We start from the raw sequence: 20,400 nt of genomic DNA on the forward strand, positions 1-20,400 counted from the left end.
GACCTGTCTCCCATCGAAAATGTGTGGCGCATTATGAAGCGTAAAATACGACAGCGGAGACCCTGGACTGTTGAATGACTGAAGTTCTACATAAAACAAGAATGGGAAAGAATTCCACTTTTAAAGTTTCAACAATTAGTTTCCTCAGTTCCCAATCGTTTATTGAGTGTTGTTAAAAGGAAAGGCCATGTAACACAGTGGTGAACATGCCCTCTTCCAACTACTTTGGCATGTGTTGCAGCCATGAAATTCTAAGTTAATTATTATTTGCAAAAAAAAAAAAAAAGTTTATGAGTTTGAACATTAAATATTTTGTCTTTGTAGTGCATTCAATTGAATATGTGTTGAAAAGGATTTGCAAATCATTGTATTCCGTTTATATTTACATTCAACACAATTTCCCAACTCATATGGAAACGGGGTTTGTATAACCAGCTATCTACTTTTCAGTTGAGAGGCATGATTTATGATCTAGAATAAACTTACAGGGAGCAGGGAAGCAAGGAAACAGCAGACTACTCGATGATGTAAACATCAGCACACAGGAAGAAATAGTTTGTGTGCGTTAGCACTTGTAATAACAATATCACTAATACTTGGTTAATAAATGCAAGTCACAAAATGTAAATTGAGCATTGTTGGAGTTTTTTGAATGGTTATTTATCATATTTTATGGGTGGAATAGTGGAGCTCCCATTGGCTCCGCTGTAAGTGGACTTATATTTACTATTATTTGATAATTCGAATGCATTAAAAAAAACATCCGTCGTCATGTCTTTCATAATGATTGTGAACAATAGGCAACATTCCAAGGAAAGAGTGCAGTTCCCCTTTAAAGTGCTGATTATAAATTGTAAAAAGCTCTGTCATTCAGAAGGACCTCAGAGTAAAGCCACTGCTCCTCCAAATATATATATATATATATATATATATATATATATATATATATATATATATCCCGACCGCGGCAAAAATGTAGTACTTGACACAAGTCAATCACAATTTATTTATATAACCCTTAATCACAAGTGCCTCAAAGGTCTTCACAAACCACAACATCCACTGATCTGAACCTACACCCGTGCAAGGAAGGATTCCAAAAGCTTCAGCTGGGAAAAAGAAGAAACCTGTGACCTGCGGCAATGGCAGAGCACAGTAGTTAAAGGTAGGCTCAGGCGTTCCAAAGGTGTTTCATTTGGAGACCCAAATTCTTCTCTAACTCCATGCAACTTGAGTTGCATATGAGCTCAGTTTGAGATTTCCTTTTTTTCTCCTCTTCCTCCTCCTCCTCCCCCCCAAGTTTACCTTTTCCTAGCTTTTTAACCGGGCGCCGCCCGTGGCGAACCCATCAGTTTTCCTGTTCTGTCTACCTCTGTCTACTGTATGTCTGCTATTGGACAGGTTGTACTGAAAACAAATGTTGTTGTATTTCTACGTGCAATGACGATGAAGTTCCATTCCATTCCAAACAAAACTTGACGTTTTCCTGATACTCTGTTTTATCTTCGAAAAACTTTTGTCATAATTGTTTGGGGGAAAAAAACAGAAAGAAAATTGTTTTATGACAAGAGCCCACCTAGTAACTAGGATATATTTTTTAATCATTTAATTGGCTATTCGATGTGTTTTTAAAAGAATCATTCTCTGAAGCATTGATTCTGTGGGTGATCTGATACAACTTTTTCACTTCTCATAGGATAGTGATATTGGAGCCTTGAGTATTGGCCGATACCGATATTGATTCAATATGATATTAACAGGAATCATGAATACTTTTAATATTTTGTTCAAGCGAAATTAGTCAAACAGAGAATAATGGCATGGATGAAAAACATTAATCTATTTATTATTAACCGTCTGAAATGGAGTTAACCCTCAAGGCACGCCGTATTTGTGACACAGACTGATCACGATGAGAGACGGCCAATTTCGCTTCAAAACAGAACTTTGGATAAAACTAAAACATTCAAAAACGTTTTATGACAGTCCGACTACTAAATTGCATTTGTAATCCCTTGACATCACTAATATATATACTGTACATACATACACTAATACACTATATATATATATATATATATATATATATATATATATATATATATATATATATATATATATATATATAAAATATATATATAATAATAATAATAATATATATATATTATTTTTGTTTTTATACATACATACATACATATACATATATATTAAAAATAATATATATATATATATATATATATATATATATATATATAAACAAAAAACAAAAACAAAACAAAAAACAAAAATAATAAAAATAATATATATATATTATTTTTATTATTTTTGTTTTTATACATACATATATATTAAAAATTATATATATATATATATATATATATATATATATATATATATATATATATATATATATATTATTTTTATTATTATTTTTTGTTTGTTTTTGTTTTTGTTTATTTTGTTTTGTTTTGTTTTGTGTCTCACACTTCTCTTTTGTAAAGTAAATCTGTAAAGCAGATATAGCAGATTTTTTTCCTGAGCGACAGGACAGGATGGATTTGAATAAAAAAACAAAAAAAACATTACATTCCAACACACACTTGCAGTTATTGCCAGCATCTCCCAGGGCAAATCTTCAGCACGCCAAAAAAGTGGTACCCACTGTAGATGCAACAGGTAGGAGCATGATAACATAAATGCGGGGTAAATGAGAGTCTCCATGGCAAAAGGCGGTGGTACAATGTAGTATTAGTTGGTGTCAACATGTTGGCTGTTTGTCATTGTACCTTTTACTGTTTTTTTTTTGTTTTTTTGTTTTGCCAAAGACCAATGACAAACAAATCACAGGCCCCAGATGGCCCCTGAGCCGCAGTTTGGGCACCTTTTCTGTAGAGGCGAGCTGTTTATGTTTGCCATGGTCTTAGTACGTAAGTAGTAAAATCAGCAGTTTAGCTTGAGAGGGCGTGAACGGGGAAGTCTTTCATTAGCCAACTCCCTTGTTTTTATCATCTACCACTGCCTTTCCACATGTGAATGTTTTGCTTTGTACCCACAATAAATCAAGGTATATGGCTTGTTAGCTTCCCATCATTACAAACTGTGGCCATCGTGGTTAAGAGGACATGGCGAGTGTTATATGTTAGATGTTATGGTGGCATGGCGGAGATAATTATAAAACAATCTTGCCTTCTTCCAAGCCAGCTCCAAACGAGCCGTTTGGAATTTAGCAATAATAATAATGTATTCGATTTTTACCGCGCTTTTCGAGACACTCAAAGCGCTTCACAGCCAAAACTGAGAACATATAAATCATTCACTCCACATTAGTGTTGTCCCGATACCAATATTTTGGTACCGGTACCAAAATTATTTTGATACTTTTCGGTACTTTTCTAAATCAAGGGGACCACACAAAAAAATGCATTATTGGCTTTATTTTAACAAAAAATCTTAGGGTACATTAAACATTTGTTTCTTATTGCAAGTTTGTCCTTAAATAAAATAGTGAACATACAAGAAAACTTGTATTTTATTAGTAAGTAAACAAACAAAGGCTCCTAATTTAGCTGCTGACGTATGCAGTAACATATTATGCTAATTATCATTCTATTTTTTTAACATTCTTAGGACATCCATCCATCCATCCATCTTCTTCCGCTTATCCGAGGTCGGGTCGCGGGGGCAGCAGCCTAAGCAGGGAAGCCCAGACTTCCCTCTCCCCAGCCACTTCGTCCAGCTCCTCCCGGGGGATCCCGAGGCGTTCCCAGGCCAGCCGGGAGACATAGTCTTCCCAACGTGTCCTGGGTCTTCCTCGTGGCCTCCTACCGGTCGGACATGCCCTAAACACCTCCTTAGGGAGGCGCTCGGGTGGCATCCTGACCAGATGCCCGAACCACCTCATCTGGCTCCTCTCGATGCGGAGGAGCAGCGGCTTTACTTTGAGCTCCCCCCGGATGACAGAGCTTCTCACCCTATCTCTAAGGGAGAGCCCCGCCACCCGGCGGAGGAAACTCATTTCGGCCGCTTGTACCCGTGATCTTGTCCTTTCGGTCATAACCCAAAGCTCATGACCATAGGTGAGGATGGGAACGTAGATCGACCGGTAAATTGAGAGCTTTGCCTTCCGGCTCAGCTCCTTCTTCACCACAACGGATCGATACAGCGTCCGCATTACTGAAGACGCCGCACCGATCCGCCTGTCGATCTCACGATCCACTCTTCCCTCACTCGTGAACAAGACTCCGAGGTACTTTAACTCCTCCACTTGGGGCAAGATCTCCTCCCCAACCCGGAGATGGCACTCCACCCTTTTCCGGGCGAGAACCATGGACTCGGACTTGGAGGTGCTGATTCTCATCCCAGTCGCTTCACACTCAGCTGCGAACCGATCCAGTGAGAGCTGAAGATCCTGGCCAGATGAAGCCATCAGGACCAAATCATCTGCAAAAAGCAGAGACCTAATCCTGCAGCCACCAAACCGGATCCCCTCAACGCCTTGACTGCGCTTAGAAATTCTGTCCATAAAAGTTATGAACAGAATCGGTGACAAAGGGCAGCCTTGGCGGAGTCCAACCCTCACCGGAAACGTGTCCGACTTACTGCCGGCAATGCGAACCAAGCTCTGACACTGATCATACAGGGAGCGGACCGCCACAATCAGACAGTCCGAAACCCCATACTCTCTGAGCACTCCCCACAGGACTTCCCGAGGGACACGGTCGAATGCCTTCTCCAAGTCCATTCTTAGGACAAGTGGTAGAAAAATAATTATTAATCTACATGTTCATTTACTGTTAATATCTGCTTACTTTCTCTTTTAACATGTTCTGTCTACACTTTTGTTAAAATGTAATAATCACTTATTCTTCTCTTGTTTGATACTCTACATTAGTTTTGGATGATACCACAATATTGGGTATCAATCTGATACCAAGTAGTCACAGGATCATACATTGGTCATATTCAAAGTCCTCATGTGTCCAGGGACATATTTCCTGAGTTTATAAACATAATATACATTTAAAAAAAATGAAAGAAGATGTTGTGATGCCTAAAAATATCGACGTAATCATAGTAGTATCGACTAGATACGGGCCTGTACTTGATATCATTACAGTGGATGTCAGGTGTCGATCCACCAATGCGTTTGTTTACATTTTGATGCTGGTGAGCTACAGTGTGTAGTGAAGCATGTTTAGCTATTCCTCGTCCTGCAGGGATGATACTTATAAGAAACTTACTTTATTCGTCATCATGGAGGCGAGGATTAGTGATTTAGAAATAGCTAAAACACTGCGGACGGCGGTTGGACGTTAGCCGCTAGCTAACTAGCCATGTCTTAAAGCACCTCTTCCTGAGGGCATTTCAGTGTTATAACTTCACCTTTATCGTTAGTTTTTAAACCAAAATGGGTCCGTTCTCCCTTTTCTGTCTACACACTGTGTCTGCTTGTAAGTACTCCGTGACTGTGCGCTGTCGAACATGCTCGTCTGCTCGTAAATCAGCAATGACACAACGTAACGACGACAAGAGCGCGGGGGGGTGCTGGACCGGTACGCTTCAGAGGCGGTATAGTACCGAAAATGATTCATTAGTATCGCGGTACTATACTAACTGTATACCGTACAACCCTACTCCACATTCACACATTGATGGTGGTAAGCTACATTTGTAGCCACAGCCGCCCTGGGGTAGACTGATGGAAGGAAACATGCCGGCAGTTTGCGCCTACGACCACCAATAAACATTAATTCACATTCATACACCAGTGTGAGTGGCACTGGGAGCAAGGTGGGTGAAGTGTCTTGCCCAAGGGCGCAACGGTCGGGACTAGTGATGTATTTTGCCTTAGCTACATCAGCGGATAGCTCCATATATGGCAGAAGTTTACCTGAAAAGCTTTGCGTGAGTCCGCCATCTTTATTCAGTTGTAGTCAGAGGTGGGTAGTAACGCGCTACATTTACTCCGTTACATCTACTTGAGTAACTTTTGGGATACATTGTACTTCTAAGAGTAGTTTTAATGCAACATACTTTTACTTTTACTTGAGTATATTTATAGAGAAGAAACGCTACTTTTGCTCCGCTCCATTTATCTACATTCAGCTCGCTACTCGCTACTGATTTTTATCGATGTGTTATGCACGCTTTGTTTGTTTTGGTTTGTCAGACAGACAAGTAGGATCTATCGTATGCCTGCGTTTCACCAATCATATACAGTCACTGGTGACGTTTGACTCCGTTTCACCAATCATATACAGTCACTGGTGAGGTTTGACTCTGTTTCACCAATCATATACAGTCACTGGTGATGTTTGACTCCGTTTCACCAATCATATACAGTCACTGGTGATGTTTGACTCTGTTTCACCAATCATATACAGTCACTGGTGACATTTGACTCAGTTTCACCAATCATATACAGTCACTGGTGATGTTTGACTCCGTTTCACCAATCATATACAGTCACTGGTGATGTTTGACTCCGTTTCACCAATCATATACAGTCACTGGTGATGTTTGACTCCGTTTCACCAATCATATACAGTCACTGGTGATGTTTGACTCTGTTTCACCAATCATATACAGTCACTGGTGATGTTTGACTCCATTTCACCAATCATATACAGTCACTGGTGAGGTTTGACTCTGTTTCACCAATCATATACAGTCACTGGTGATGTTTGACTCCGTTTCACCAATCATATACAGTCACTGGTGATGTTTGACTCTGTTTCACCAATCATATACAGTCACTGGTGATGTTTGACTCCATTTCACCAATCATATACAGTCACTGGTGACATTTGACTCAGTTTCACCAATCATATACAGTCACTGGTGATGTTTGACTCCGTTTCACCAATCATATACAGTCACTGGTGATGTTTGACTCCGTTTCACCAATCATATACAGTCACTGGTGATGTTTGACTTCGTTTCACCAATCATATACAGTCACTGGTGACGTTTGACTCCGTTTCACCAATGAAATGCAGTCACTGGTGATGTTTGACTGCGTTTCACCAATCATATACAGTCACTGGTGACGTTTGACTTCGTTTCACCAATCATATACAGTCAATGTTGACGTTTGACTCCGTTTCACCAATCATATACAGTCACTGGTGACGTTTGACTCCGTTTCACCAATCAAACAGAGCCAAGCGGTCACATGACCAGGGACACATAAAGTTTCAGCGGCAAAACAACAAGAAGCTTAAGCTTACATGAACTTAACGTCAAATTTGAGGAAGCACGTCGCGGTAAGTAACGTTAGTAGATATTTTGGCTGTCACCGTAGGCTGATGTTAGCTTCCCTGCTATGAATCACTGTCAAATGTACATCGTGTGGGGACATTTATTAACGCACTGCAGCCTCATAGAGAGACAGACAAAGACACACACACACGCATGCATAGAAACACCAATCAGAAGTGCACAGTGTGTTCCGAGGTTTAGTTAGTTTTGTCTTTATTTGAAGGGACAATGCACAGAAACATTAAGCTCAAAGACAGATATGTTCTGTACCAGATTATAGCTAAATAGCTAATTTCCATCTGCAGTCCCTGGCTATCTAAATTAAAGGGATACAAAAATCATGCATTAAAATTATGACAATAAAATCATACACAAGTATTAAGAAAAAAGTCATAAAATGCCCTTTCATGGACACATACTTAATATACAACACAACCACACCTCATTTACATCATCACACAAAGACAATACATGCTCTTGTTCACATCTGTCATCATTTGTAAAAACAACCTTGATTTTAACAGACACACTTCACAATTTACAACAAAAATGCTCTCATGGATAAATATAATACACATTAAAGGCCTACTGAAATGTGATTTTCTTATTTAAACGGGGATAGCAGGTCCATTCTATGTGTCATTCTTGATCATTTCGCGATATTGCCATATTTTTGCTGAAAGCATTTAGTAGAGAACATCGACGATAAAGTTCGCAACTTTTGGTCGCTGATAAAAAAAAAGCCTTGCCTCTACCGGAAGTAGCAGACGAGTAGCGTGACGTCACAGGTTGTGGAGCTCCTCAAATCTGCACATTGTTTACAATCATGGCCACCAGCAGCGAGAGCGATTCGGACCGAGAAAGCGACAATTTCCCCATTAATTTGAGCGAGGATGAAAGATTCGTGGATGAGGAAAGTGAGAGTGAAGGACTAGAGGGCAGTGGGAGCAATTCAGATAGGGAAGATGCTGTGAGAGGCGGGTGAGACCTGATATTCAGCTGGGAATGACTAAAACAGTAAATAAACACTAGACATATATATACTCTATTAGCCACAACACAACCAGGCTTATATTTAATATGCCACAAATTAATACCGCATAACAAACACCTCCCCCCTCCCGTCCATATAACCCGCCAACACAACTCAAACACCTGCACAACACACCCACAGCCCAAAGTACCGTTCACCTCCCCAAAGTTCATACAGCACATATATTTTCCCCAAAGTCCCCAAAGTTACGTACGTGACATGCACATAGCGGCACGCACGTACGGGCAAGCGATCAAATGTTTGGAAGCCGCAGCTGCATGCGTACTCACGGTACCGTGTCTGCGCATCCAACTCAAAGTCCTCCTGGTAAGAGTCTCTGTTGTCCCAGTTCTCCACAGGCCAATGGTAAAGCTTGACTGTCATCTTCCGGGAACGTAAACAATGAAACACCGGCTGTGTTTGTGTTGTTGCTGCAGTTGGCCGCAATACACCGCTTCCCTCCTACAGCTTTCTTCTTTGCTGTCTCCATTGTTCATTGAACAAATTGCAAAAGATTCACCAACACAGATGTCCAGAATACTGTGGAATTTTGCGATGAAAACAGACAACTTAATAGCTGGCCACCATGCTGTCCCAAAATGTCCTCTACAATCCGTGACGTCACGCGCTGACGTCAGCATACCGAGACATTTTCAGCAGGATATTTTGCGCGAAATTTAAAATTGCACTTTAGTAAGCTAACCCGGCCGTATTGGCATGTGTTGCAATGTTAAAATTTCATCATTGATGTATAAACTATCAGACTGCGTGGTCGGTAGTAGTGGGTTTCAGTAGGCCTTTAAGTTAATGTGTCAAACAAGGTGCCCACCTTAGTGACCGTGTGAGCAGCTTTGATTGCTCCAAAGCCACGTGCAGCCCACACCTATCAGTTTATGGTTTGCGTAAAGGCTAACTTGTTATCTTCCTTTGTAATCTCTGCTTACTGAGCCTATGATGCTGTTAAGTTATTGTGGCTCAATTTGCCTTAATTTTTTTATGTTCATGTATTATTATTTAATATATATTATTGTTTTAATTTCTTAAGAGATATTCTGGCTCTGAATTTGCTCATTGCTATTTTTATGTTTTTGTGCATTATTTGTTGCCGTCATCATTAAACGAACAGGTTACTCATCAGTTACTCAGTACTTGAGTAGTTTTTTCACAACATACTTTTTACTTTTACTCAAGTAAATATTTGGGTGACTACTCCTTACATTTACTTGAGTAATAAATCTCTAAAGTAACAATACTCTTACTTGAGTACAATTTCTGGCTACTCTACCCACCTCTGGTTGTAGTCAACAAGTTCCTTATTTTTCTATTTCTTATTTTTGTGGGGCAGACTGGCTTGTATATGCACTTGCATGCTAAAATTCTCCACTGTTGCCATTTCAAATAAAAAAGTAGCATATACTAGAGTTCTAACTTATATCCGTCAGTACGCTAAAAACTACAACATGGCTGATGTGGTGAAGATGCAGTCAAATGGGGCCTGGCCTGGAGGAGCGCTGCGGCATGTAAATAGAACCGCCCACACAATGGTCAGAAAGCAGCTTGAAGATGGTCTGCAAAACAAAATCTATGCACAATTTGGACCAAAGGACCACCATTACATGTTATGTACGTAGACCAACAGGAAGTATTTTAAATGTAAGGGAAAAAAAACATAATATGATGCCTTTAGGTTGTTGTTGTTTCTTGTGCTCTTATTTTGGCGATCTCATCTGTGACTGGTTACCACAACCGCTGTGATTGTGACCGTGCACTGTGTGCGTTCCTGACCAATATGTGCGTTTATGGTGTACAGTATATAGATAGCACTGTCATTCACATTAAATCATTTATAATATGTGTGCAAAGATGTTTCTGTATCCAGCTAAAATTCTCACTTTTGTTCACGCAATAGTGACATACTTTTTTTATACTGTAGTTACCTTATTTCACAAAAAGACTGTTTTAATGATCTATGTACATATATTTACATTATATTATAGAGTATAGTACATTTTCTACACTATTAACATATACATATATATTCCTTTTACACCACACACACATCCATCCATCCATTTTCTACCGCTTGTCCCTTTTGGGGTCGCGGGGGGTGCTGGAGCCTATCTCAGTTACATTCAGGCGGAAGGCGGGGTACACCGTGGACAAGTCGTCACCTCATCACAGGGCCAACACAGATAGACAGACAACATTCACACTCACATTCACACAGGGCCAATCAACCTATCCCCAGGTGCATGTCTTTGGAGGTGGGAGGAAGCCGGAGTACCCGGAGGGAACCCACGCAGTCACGGGGAGAACATGCAAACTCCACACAGAAAGATCCGAGCCCAGGATTGAACTCAGGACTACTCAGGACCTTCGTATTGTGAGGCACATGCACTAACCCATACTTGCCAAACTTGAGACCTCCGATTTCGGGAGGTGGGGGGCGTGGGCGGGGTGGGGTGGGGGCGGGGGCGTGTTCGTGGTCAGGGGCGTGGCTAAGAGGGGAGGAGTATATTTACAGCTAGAAATCACCAAGTCAATTATTTCATATATATATATATATAAGAAATACTTGACTTTCAGTGAATTCTAGCTATATATATATTTATTTTATTATATATATATATATATATATATATATATATATATATATATATATATATATATATATATATATATATATATATATATATATATGTATAAATAAAATAAATACTTGAATTTCAATGTTCATTTATTTATACATATACACACACATAACACTCATCTACTCATTGTTGAGTTAAGGGTTGAATTGTCCATCCTTGTTCTATTCTCTGTCACTATTTTTCTAACCATGCTGAACACCCTTTCGCAGGTACCCAGAAAGGTTTCGAGTACCACCAAAAATACTGAATCTCTGAAGACAGTATAAAAATCTGTGTTAAAGGTGTACGAATACTGTTTGTATAATAAGCATGTTATTGTTTACAAATGAGGGTTAAGAGTTCAGTACTAAAAAAAAAAAAGAATGTGGCTTAAGTGCAGTTTTTTAATTGAGCTGCTGCATTTTTTGGTTGGGTTGTTTATTTATTTTGAATAACTTCTACATTTCTAAAAGGGGAGGAATGTAATAGAGTGATCTATGTTTGTCTGTTGCCATCTCCTGGTGAATGTTGGCTATAGCGTACTGGGGTTACTTTTTGGTTGGCCAACGATTTACGTGGTTTTGCGCACCTGACGTCAAGTGTGTGAGTCTGTTCTGAAGTCTACAGTAAAGAGACATACTTCATCACCTCGCCTGGTTATTGCCTCCAACTCAATATATTACAACAACATTGCTGTTTACGGCAGACGAACTGCTTTACGGTAGAATAAAACTTGACTGCTGTTGTTGTGTGTTGTTACCGCGCTGGGAGGACGTTAATGAAACTGCCTAACAATAAACCCACATAAAAAACCAAGAACTCGCCCTCGATCATTCTACAGTTATAACGTGTTTGGGCAGGCAAGCTGTTTATATTGTGGGAAAGCGGACGTGAATACAGGCTGTTGACACGTCACTCAGGTCCGCATGGAGCTGGAGGGGGCGTGGCTTTCAGCTCCGCCTGAATTTCGGGAGATTTTCGGGAGAAAATTTGTCCCGGGAGGTTTTCGGGAGAGGCGCTGAATTTCGGGAGTCTCCCGGAAAATTCGGGAGGGTTGGCAAGTATGCACTAACCCCTGTTCCACCGTGCTGCCTACCACTCACACATACTCACCCAAATAGTTGTCTAAAACTTAAATCAGTAAATTGTGCCAGAAAAGTCTCTCTGCCTTTAGACCTTGTCCTAATAAACTTTCAGGCCAACATTACGCATCCAGAGTCACACAATCTATGTTTTTTTCGCTGGTATCAGACCAATATCCAATGCCAATCCAGGATCGGGGAACCCCTAACTGATATAATTCTATCTGTCCTCAGTGGTCTGTATATCATAATTCCCAACCACTCATCCGCGGCACATTTGTGTGCTGCTAGAGACCATTAGATGTGTGGTTGGAAATTGTCCAATCTCACTAAATTGGTTTAAAAGGTATTATGTATTTACTTCCAATAACGTATCTTCGTAGCGGTATAGCTCGGTTGGTAGAGTGGCCGTGCCAGCAACTTGAGGGTTCCGGGTTCGATCCCCATTTCCGCCACCCTAGTCACTGCCGTTGTGTCCTTGGGCAAGGCACTTCACCCACCTGTCATTAGAGAAAAAGCGCTATATAAATATAATTCACTTCACTTCTTCTTCACTTCATCTTTGTTCATCTATCAATGCCAGAAACGAATAATGACAGAAAACATCAATGCTCGATCACTAGATGGCAGAAGGTACACCCGTTGCGGTTCATACAGCAGAGTAATCCATGGCACGCTTGGTAATTTGCGGTGAGATTTTTCTAAAAGCTTGGCTCCATAAATGTTGGTAAACTCTGCTTTATTTGGTTCGCTAAATTAGCTAAAATATTTCCCGATGTTGTTGAAATCAGCACACATGCTTCTGCTGTGAAATAATGCAGCATTACCGTATTTTCCGCACTATAAGGCGCACCGGATTATTAGCCGCACCTTCTATGAATTACATATTTCATAATTTTGTCCACCAATAAGCCGCCCCGGACTATAAGCCGCGCCTACGCTGCGCTAAAGTGAATGTCAAAAAAACGCTGCGCTAAAGTAAATGTCAAAAAAACAGTCAGATAGTTCAGTCAAACTTTAATAATATATTGAAAACCAGCGTTCTAACAACTCTGTCCCAAAATGTACGCAAATGTGCAATCACAAACATAGTAAAATTCAAAATGGTGTAGAGCAATAGCAACATAATGTTGCTCGAACGTTAATGTCACAACACACAAAATAAACATAGCGCTCACCTTCTGAAGTTATTCTTCATTCGTAAATCCTTCGAATTCTTCGTCTTCGGTGTCCGAATTGAAAAGTTGCGCAAGCGTGGGATCCAAAAATGGCCGGCTCCGTCTCGTCGAAGTCATCGGATTCAGTGTCGCTGTTGTTGTGCAGCAGTTCTGTGAATCCTGCCTTCCGGAAAGCTCGGACCACAGTTGTCACCGAAATATCTGCCCAGGCATTTACGATCCACTGGCAAATGTTGGCGTATGTCGTCCGGCGCTGTCTGCCCGTCTTAGTGAAGGTGTGTTCGCCTTCGGAGCTGTGTGAAAAAAGCCACCCGGCCTCTTCGCGTAAACTTCCCTTAACCACTCGCTCATCTTTTCTTCATCCATCCATCCCTTCGAGTTAGCTTTTATGATGACGCCGGCTGGAAAGGTCTCTTTTGGCAAGGTCTTCCTTTTGAATATCACCATGGGTGGAAGTTAGCATGGCAAGCTAGAACCACAGTGAAGGATGACTTCTCATTCCCTGTGGTGCGAATATTCACCGTACGTGCTCCCGTTCCACAGTGCGGTTCACAGGAATATCAGTTGCTGTGAAATACGGTAGTAATCCGTGTGCGGATGGAGAGATTGCGTCTTTTTATGAACCGGATCCTTGTCGCTTTGTAGGAGCCATTTTGTGGTCTTTACAGATGTAAACAGGAAATGAAACGTACGGTGATATCCGCGCGTTTTTTCTTCTTCTTCCGGGGGCGGGTGGTTGCTTACAGTAGAAGAAGAAGCGCTTCCCGTCTATGGGGGCGGGTGCTTTCCTTGGCGGTTGCTTGCGTAGAAGAAGAAGCGCTTCCTGTTCTACCGGGAAAAAAGATGGCGGCTGTTTACCGAAGTTGCGAGATCGAAACTTTATGAAAATGAATCGTAATAAAGCGCACCGGGTTATAAGGCGCACTGTCAGCTTTTGAGAAAAATTGTGGTTTTTAGGTGCGCCTTATAGTGCGGAAAATACGGTAATTGTCAGATTAAATGATGCTGTAGTTTTGTTCTTCCTTGGAGTAAAAGCAGCTGTTGCTATTATTAAAAAAAAACAATTAGTGTCCAGGGGCCTCAGGTATCAAAAACCTGGCGTATGCCCTTTTGCACGGCAAAGATTAGAAATATCAAGAGTGAACTTGACGTGGAAATGTGCAATGCCTCACGACAACTTCATGTTTCATGTACACACATTTCTACAGGCTGCAGATACTTTGAGTTGAGTTTTTGAGTTGAGTTTGTGTTTATTTCGAACATGCATGCATACAACACGATACATCACAAGTTCCAGTTCCTCTATTCAACATGTTTAAAAAGGAGTAGGAAGAAGCAGAGCTTTTTAAATCCTACTCCTTTTCCTTTATATAGCAGTTGCTAAAACTTGTGTTCACTTCCTGTTCTCAATTTATTCACAATATACTCCATGAGTAATAACATTAAACATATTTAAATAAAAATTGGTGAAGTAATTTATATTTCACATGGTGAGATAAGTAAGAGTATCTACAAAATGAATGGATGGATGACATTCATTCAGAACGTTTATCATGGTTCTTCTTCTTTGTACTTCGTAAACACTTTAAGTTTGAAGAGTTGCTTGAAGTGGATCATATTAGTACATTGTTTGATTTATTTGCTTAATCCGTTCCATAATTTAATTCCACATACTGATATACTGAAGGTCTTAAGTGTACGTGCGTACAAATGTTTTAAATTACACTTTTCTCTAAGATTATATTTCTCCTCTTTTGTTGAGAAGAATTGTATATTCTTGGGTAGCAGGTTATAGTTTGCTTTGTGCATAATTTTAGCTGTTTGCAAATTCACTATGTCGTGGAATTTCAGTATTTTTGATTCAATAAATAAAGGGCTTGTATGTTCTCTATATCCAACATTATGTATTATTCTAATTGATCTTTTTTGTAACACCGTTAATGAATGACGTGTACTTTTGTAGTTATTTCCTCATATTTCTGCATAATAACTCAGATATGGTAACACGAGCGAGCATTACAGAATATGTAGTGATTTTTGGGTCTCGAACATGTTTTGCTTTGATTATTATTGACGTTTTTCTTATTACTTTATGTTGTATATTTTTTACATGAGATTTCCAGTTTATTTTATCATCAATCATTATACCGAGAAATTTGGTTTCATTTACTCTTTCAATTTCTATTCTGTCTATTTCAGGGGTCGGCAACCCAAAATGTTGAAAGAGCCATATACATAGTTTTCACGCCCGACTGATTTCCCATGTTGCTCCGCGCGATCCGCCATTTTGAAAGGCAAGCGCACCGGTACAACATCAGCAAATTCATATATACGAACCCGTTCACAAACGTATGCATAATGGCCGAGAAACCAGCAAAAAAGAAGTATAAAGAAGGCTTGGACAACCAGACGTTGGAAAGATACAACCAGAAGACACAATGCATAGGCGTTGACCCGTACGAAGTTTTCAGTTATATATTTATCACTTGCTCTTCCACCCCAAGCTTTTGAGAGGAAAGAAATTGATCCTTGTGGTGTTATACCAATCAGAAATTTGACAGTGTTGTTATGTTTGTAGGAGGACCAGGTCTGTGCTCTTGCCATTAGATTCTTTGGCCGTTGAATGAAAACCTCAAAACAATCTATAATAACAGCAGTCTTTTGACCAAAATGTTTTTGGAATTCCACAGGCATGGTTTTTCTGAGTTCTTCCCTCTCTGGCCAGTAGAGCATATGTTTCAGTCTCACATACAACACATGTATCACTGTTAAAAAAGTTCTTGAAACAGTTGATGGTGAAGTTTTGAACCTGTATGCTAAATCTTGAATGGGTAAGTTCAGCTTTACTCGCATTAGAGTCATTACCAATCTTGTGAATTGTCCAAGTTCCGCATTGCTCCTAGGTTTGGGAATAAAATCCTTCACAAAATGAAATAGCGCCATTAGAGTGGTAAAACCTGGGAGTCCAGTATAATATTTAACTTTGTCATTCTCACCTACGAAACCATCTTCACTATACATGTTGTCCTTCACTTGATCTCTTAGAGCCATGTTTTCAGTCAGTAGCCTTTGAATTTCACTGTCCACCTGACTGTTTCTCAATGGGTCCACACATACATCTGTTGTCTCACTTGAAGTCTCCAGTGCGCCCTTCAGTGCAAACTCACACACCGGCCTTGGTTCAACATCGGGAAGGTCTCTGTCCTCTACATCAACCGATGGTCCTGGTTCATGAAAGAGATCTATCAAGGCCTTGGCTGCAGTTATCTTCTCTTTGCTTTTCTGCCTTTCCATAACTCTGTTGTATCTTAAAATTTGAAACAAAAATCCATCTCAATAATTGAGGTTGATAATAGAGTAAATAGAATCAACAATAAAACACTACCTCAACATCCATGCACTTATAGATCATGATGTTATAACACTACACATGTTGATGTTCATGTATATGTATATGTACAAGGTCAATATACTTATTAAAGGTCGGAGGCATACATAGGGGAGTCTACATAACAGGACATATGCATACATTTATAAGTATTGGTGTTTGATAAAAAAGAAGAAAGTTTTACCTATTAACTGAGTAGGTTGATTGTTGTTTCTTTTTCTCCGACTTCTTTGGTGTCAATTTGGCTGAAAGCTTCAGGGTTGGTGCCCAGTCTGGGTTAGCCCTGTCGTACAAAGCTGCTGGATTGCCTGGGGGTAAAAAAAACAACAACATTTTTTTCATTGCAACACTTATGTAATTACCAAACAAAAGTGCATCTCTAATGTATCTAACTTATGACAAGGTTGATACCTAAATATTTTATCCATTGAGATCTACAACTCATTTCGTGTACAAGCAACCTGGGCTGAGATGGGCGCTATATATCCTGAGGGGGGAGGGGGGGGGGGGCTTTCGCTTTCGTGGTCCATCCCATAAAGGGCTTCGAGAATAGCAAATTGACAAAAAAATAAACAATACATCGTTCTAAAATGTTTAATAAACAGATTGAGACGTAATCCTACCTGTTACAAAGTGATCAGAACATATTTTGGAATGTTGAGATGGCTCCTCTTTCCTGTTGATGCTTGCCAACCACAAGCGTCGTCTCTCCTCGCTGATTTTCCTTGTCTGTTCTACTTCGTTGTGTCTAATTTTAGGAATACTGAAAAATCCTCGCTGCACTGATCCATCCCGTCGATTTGTACATCCATTCACCCAACAGGAAATAACCATTATGCGCCTTTCACCAGTGTTTGCTCGAAGCTATTGTCAATAATCGTGAAGCGTGTCAACTAGGCCAGGTGTGTTTTGTTTGCCTCCCAAGATGGCGGATGACCCGGGATAACCCGGATGTGTGACGTCACGTAAACACCATGTATTGGACCAAAAATACAAAAACAAATCTGTCTGGAGCCACAAACAATTAAAAGCCATATTACATACAGATAGTGTGTCATGAGATATAAATTGAATTAAGAGGACTTAAAGGAAACTAAATGACCTCAAATATAGCTACAAATGAGGCATAATGATGCAATATGTACATATAGCTAGCCTAAATAGCATGTTAGCATCGATTAGCTTGCAGTCATGCATTGACCAAATATGCCCGATTAGCAATCCACACAAGTCAATAACATCAACAAAACTCACCTTTGTGCATTCACGCACAACGTTAAAAGTGTGGTGGACAAAATGAGAAAGAAAAAGAAGTGGCATAAAACACGTCCTAGAAAGTCGGAGAAAGTTATACATGTAAACAAACTAAGGTGAGTTCAAGGACCGCCAAAATTAGTAGGACAAAACGGCGCTCCCCAAATACTCGAATCAGTGAAGCATATTTAATATAAACAGTGTGCTTTATAACAATTAGGGAGGTTTGTGTCATGTTTTTCCTCCTACAGAAACCATATTAACACAAAAAATATATTTTTTTGCCCTCATCTTTTTCCATTTTTCATACATTTTTGAAAAAGCTCCAGAGAGCCACCAGGGCGGCGCTAAAGAGCCGCATGCGGCTCTAGAGCCGCGGGTTGCCGACCCCCGGTCTATTTAGATTTGTGTTTGACTTTACTTTGGTAACACACATCGATGGTCGTTCAGTTTTTGCCAACATTTAATTTCACAATGTGAAAAAGATTGAGGCAAGGACACAAAAGTCACTGTTTTGCCAATGCATTTAATGATTCATATTCATATTAGGGCACCACTAAGTAACTTTTCAACTTTCATAAAATATTTTCATAACTTTTGGGATGATACACAGACTTACAACTAGTTGAATGACACCTCTACCATGGCCTGGGGGGTTCTGTATCGTTTTCACTGGTACTAAGCAGTTTTGAGGAGGGTGGCAAGAACCCTGCCACACAAAAAACTGCAAATGTGCAGACTGCTTTACGGCATTCGTCACTTCCACCTTTCCCCATTCATTAAAAAGACAAAAGTTGATGCAATTACTGCTATCATGGCAGAAGCTGCAAAACAACCAAAGAAACGAAAAGTTTTGTCTGAGGAGACTAAAAAAAGAAAAAGGGAGGCTAAAAGGACAATCAAGGATCAACATTGGCCCGGCTTTCACTCGCTGCCTTGAGTTCAAAGACGAGGAGGGATTTTGGGCTAATCCTGCCTCTGTTCCTACTAAACCAGTAAGTGACTTCCGATGCTCAAATTAAAATGCCAATGCCAATGTTAGCTATCGAAAATTTGTTTGTTAGCAATAGATAGACAGGACCAGCTACGCAACAAACTTAAAAGTACTGTATAAAGAAAAAACCATGTGATGACAGCAAACCACAAATATAAAGTTTGAGTAAAATATGTAGGTTCCTTTTTTGGAAAGATTGTGGTGTTATCATGTCCGTTTGACGCTATATGCACAAGTCATCATGGAAAATGTTGGCCTCTGTCTGGCAAAATACTACCGCTTTGGGCCACTGGCGCCACCAAAGTCACCCAAAACTGAAGGTTCTTAAGTGGGGCTTTAAAAATAGTGAGGGTATTGGGGGACATCAAGGAACGGTAAAAACATTTAAAGATCAACTCCACACAAGGAAAATGAAAGGCAACACACAAAAACAAAGAACGATGGCATCTGACAGAATGCATCCATCAACAACCAACAACAACATAAAGGATTGTTCAACAATACGATTTAGGATTCAAACTTTTCACCACACTGAACATAGAAAACTAGATCTGGAGAAGGACAGATCTGGGGCCTCGTGTATCATGGATTTCTTACTAAAAATAGACATACGTTCAAATTCAGAAAACAGCGTACGCAAGAAAAAAATCCAAATACATCTACCGTATTTTCCGCACTATAAGGCGCACCTAAAAACCACAAATTTTCTCAAAAGCTGACAGTGCGCCTTATAACCCGGTGCGCTTTATTACGATTCATTTTCATAAAGTTTCGATCTCGCAACTTCGGTAAACAGCCGCCATCTTTTTTCCCGGTAGAACAGGAAGCGCTTCTTCTTCTACGCAAGCAACCGCCAAGGTAAGCACCCGCCCCCATAGAACAGGAAGCGCTTCTTCTTCTACTGTAAGCTACCACCCGCCCCCGGAAGAAAAAGAAGCGCGCGGATATTTCGTTTCATTTCCTTTGTGTGTTTACATCTGTAAAGACCAGACTACAAAATGGCTCCTACTAAGCGACACGCTTATAACGCAGAATTTAAACTTAAGGCAATAAGTCATGCCGAAGAACACGGAAATAGAGCAGCAGCAAGAGAATATAACATAAATGAATCAATGGTGCGTAGGTGGAGGAAGCAAGAAGATGACCTGCGCCAGGTAAAGAAGACAAAACAGAGTTTCCGAGGGAACAAAGCAAGATGGCAACTGTTGGAGGACGAACTCGAACAGTGGGTTGTTGAGCAGAGAGCAGCAAGCAGAAGTGTCAGCACCATCACTATTCGAATGAAGGCAACAACGCTAGCAAGCGAACTTCACCTGGATGATTTTAAAGGTGGTGCTTCTTGGTGTTTCCGGTTTATGAAAAGACGCAATCTCTCCATCCGCACACGGACCACTATTTCACAGCAACTGCCTAACGACTTTAAAGAAAAGCTGGCTACTTTCCGTGCATATTGTAAAAACAAGATAGCTGAAAAAAAGATCCGGCCAGAGAACATTATCAACATGGACGAGGTTCCACTGACTTTTGATATTCCTGTGAACCGCACTGTTGATACAACGGGAGCACGTACGGTGAATATTC

General features: G+C 40.2%; 1 protein-coding gene across 1 annotated transcript in view; it reads right to left on the reverse strand.

Moving 5' to 3' along the window:
• Nucleotides 1-17,423, reverse strand: part of LOC133574134 (uncharacterized) — a 48,944-nt gene extending 31,521 nt beyond the window's left edge. Inside the window, exons 1-3 of the mRNA XM_061926210.2 lie at nt 17,195-17,423; nt 16,756-16,879; nt 15,621-16,490 (exon numbers count right to left, since the gene is read on the reverse strand). Of these exons, the coding sequence (XP_061782194.1) occupies nt 15,621-16,490; nt 16,756-16,879; nt 17,195-17,405 (1,205 nt within the window). The 5' untranslated portion in view covers nt 17,406-17,423. The remainder of the gene's footprint in view (nt 1-15,620; nt 16,491-16,755; nt 16,880-17,194) is intronic.
• Between the last annotated feature and the right edge of the window lie 2,977 nt (nt 17,424-20,400).

The sequence above is a fragment of the Nerophis lumbriciformis genome, linkage group LG31 (genome assembly GCF_033978685.3).
Source record: "Nerophis lumbriciformis linkage group LG31, RoL_Nlum_v2.1, whole genome shotgun sequence".
Classification (NCBI taxonomy): Eukaryota; Metazoa; Chordata; class Actinopteri; order Syngnathiformes; family Syngnathidae; genus Nerophis; species Nerophis lumbriciformis.